The sequence below is a fragment of the Apteryx rowi genome, unplaced genomic scaffold (assembly GCF_003343035.1).
Source record: "Apteryx rowi isolate R43461 unplaced genomic scaffold, aptRow1 scaffold_1061, whole genome shotgun sequence".
Lineage (NCBI taxonomy): Eukaryota > Metazoa > Chordata > Aves > Apterygiformes > Apterygidae > Apteryx > Apteryx rowi.
Genome location: NW_020447266.1, coordinates 143,687 through 145,554, shown reverse-complemented (window position 1 = coordinate 145,554; position 1,868 = coordinate 143,687). Strand labels below are relative to the sequence as shown.

Sequence of the window (1,868 nt, the reverse complement as noted above, 5' to 3'; positions counted from 1 at the left end):
GGCTTTTGCACCAACCCCTCCCCCCAATGCAAACTCGCAGACGCAGCACGTGCATCCTGGGCGCCTGCTGTTTATTGTGCACGGAGCCGAATCGGGGTGGGGGAGCTGGTGCACGGTGCACGTTGCACGGTGCATGTTGCATGATGCACGTTGCACGTTGCATGGTGCACGTTGCATGATGCACGGTGCACGTTGCATGTTGCATGATGCACGTTGCACGGTGCAGGATGCAGGATGCACGGTGCATGGGGTGGGGGGGCCGGAGCCCCCGCGCTCACTCGGCGGAGCCCTTGTGGCGCCGCTTGGAGGGCGGCACGAGGCGGCGGGGCAGGTCGGCGGGCAGCCCGCGGCCCTCCAGCTTGGCGCCGATGAGGTGGCTGGCGAGGGCGAACTCCTCGTGGTCGAGGCGGCCGTCGCCGTCCACGTCGCTCAGCTGCCAGATGCGGCCCAGCACGGAGCTGGGCAGCCGGGAGCCGAGCATCCAGCCGCGCGCCCGCCGCCCGCTCACCTTGCCGTCGGCCGCCGCCAGCGTGTAGAAGATCTCGTCGTACTTGGGCTTGTCCTTGGTCACCACCCACTCGTCGCCCGCCGCCGCCGCCGCCTCCTCCTCCTCCTCCTCCTCGCGCTCGGCGGCGCCCTCGGCGAAGGGGCCGCGGCGGGCGCCCTCGAAGGCGCCGCCGTGCACCGCGGCCTCGGGCGCCGCCAGCTCCTCGTGCTGCAGCAGCGGCACCAGCGCCGCCGCGTCGCGGCACAGCAGCTCCTCCAGCGCCTCCAGCATCCGCCCCTTCGGCCCCCGCAGCTTCCCGAAGTCGTGCGCCAGCAGCAGCTCCTGCCGCCGCGCCGCGCCGGGCGGGAAAGGGGGGGACGGGATGGGACACGCCGTTAGCGGGGCGCCCGGGCTGGGGGCACGGATTAAACACGGGGCAGCCGGGGGGGCGATAGGGCCGCTTATCCGGGTGCAATAGTGCAATAGAGCCGCTTATCCGGGTGCGATAGTGCAATAGAGCCGGTTATCTGGGTGCAATATAGCCGCTTATCCGGGTGCAAGAGTGCAATAGAGCCGGTTATCCAGGCGCAATAGTGCAATACAGCAGGGTATCTGGGTGCAACAGTGCAATAGAGCTGGTTATCCAGGTGCAATAGAGCCAGTTATCCAGGTGCAATAGTGCAACAGAGCCGGTTATCTGGGTGCAACAGAGCCGGTTATGTAGGTGCAATAGAGCTGGTTATCTGGGTGCAATAGAGCCAGTTATCCAGGTGCAATAGTGCAATAGAGCCGCTTATCCGGGTGCAATAGAGCTGGTTATCCGGGAGCAATAGTGCAATAGAACTGCTTATCCGGGTGCAACAGTGCAATAGAGCAGGATATTCGGGTGCAATAGAGCCAGTTATCCAGGTGCAATAGAGTGGGATATCTGGGTGCAATACAGTGGGATATCCAGGGGCAATAGGGCTGGATATCCAGGTGCAATAGAGCCGGTTATGCAGGTGCAACAGTGCAATAGAGCAGGATATCCGGGTGCAATAGAGGCTGCAAAAAGCGGGTTATCTGACCTCCCAGTGCAATAGAGCGCATTAAACTAGGTTATCTGAGTGCAAAAGAGACGGGTGATCTGGGTGCAATAGAGCCGGGTATCCGGGTGCAATAAAGGCTGCAAAAAGCCAGTTATCACAGAATCACAGAATCGCTGAGGTTGGAAGGGACCTCTGGAGATCATCTAGTCCAACCCCCCTGCTCAAGCAGGGTCACCTAGAGCACATTGCACAGGATTGCATCCAGGCGCATTTTGAATATCTCCAGAGAACGAGACTCCACAACCTCTCTGGGCAACCTGTTCCAGTGCTCTGTCACCCTCACAGTGAAAAAG

General features: G+C 61.7%; 2 protein-coding genes across 2 annotated transcripts in view; both read right to left on the bottom strand.

The window, feature by feature from the left end:
• The window catches only part of NOP53 (NOP53 ribosome biogenesis factor), a 5,830-nt gene extending 5,775 nt beyond the window's left edge, over positions 1 to 55 (bottom strand). Inside the window, exon 1 of the mRNA XM_026069713.1 lies at positions 16 to 55. Within this exon, the coding sequence (XP_025925498.1) occupies positions 16 to 55 (40 nt within the window). The remainder of the gene's footprint in view (positions 1 to 15) is intronic.
• A 219-nt stretch (positions 56 to 274) lies between these two features.
• Positions 275 to 1,868, bottom strand: part of EHD2 (EH domain containing 2) — an 8,418-nt gene continuing 6,824 nt past the window's right edge. Inside the window, exons 4-5 of the mRNA XM_026069699.1 lie at positions 1,090 to 1,184; positions 275 to 899 (exon numbers count right to left, since the gene is read on the bottom strand). Of these exons, the coding sequence (XP_025925484.1) occupies positions 275 to 899; positions 1,090 to 1,184 (720 nt within the window). The remainder of the gene's footprint in view (positions 900 to 1,089; positions 1,185 to 1,868) is intronic.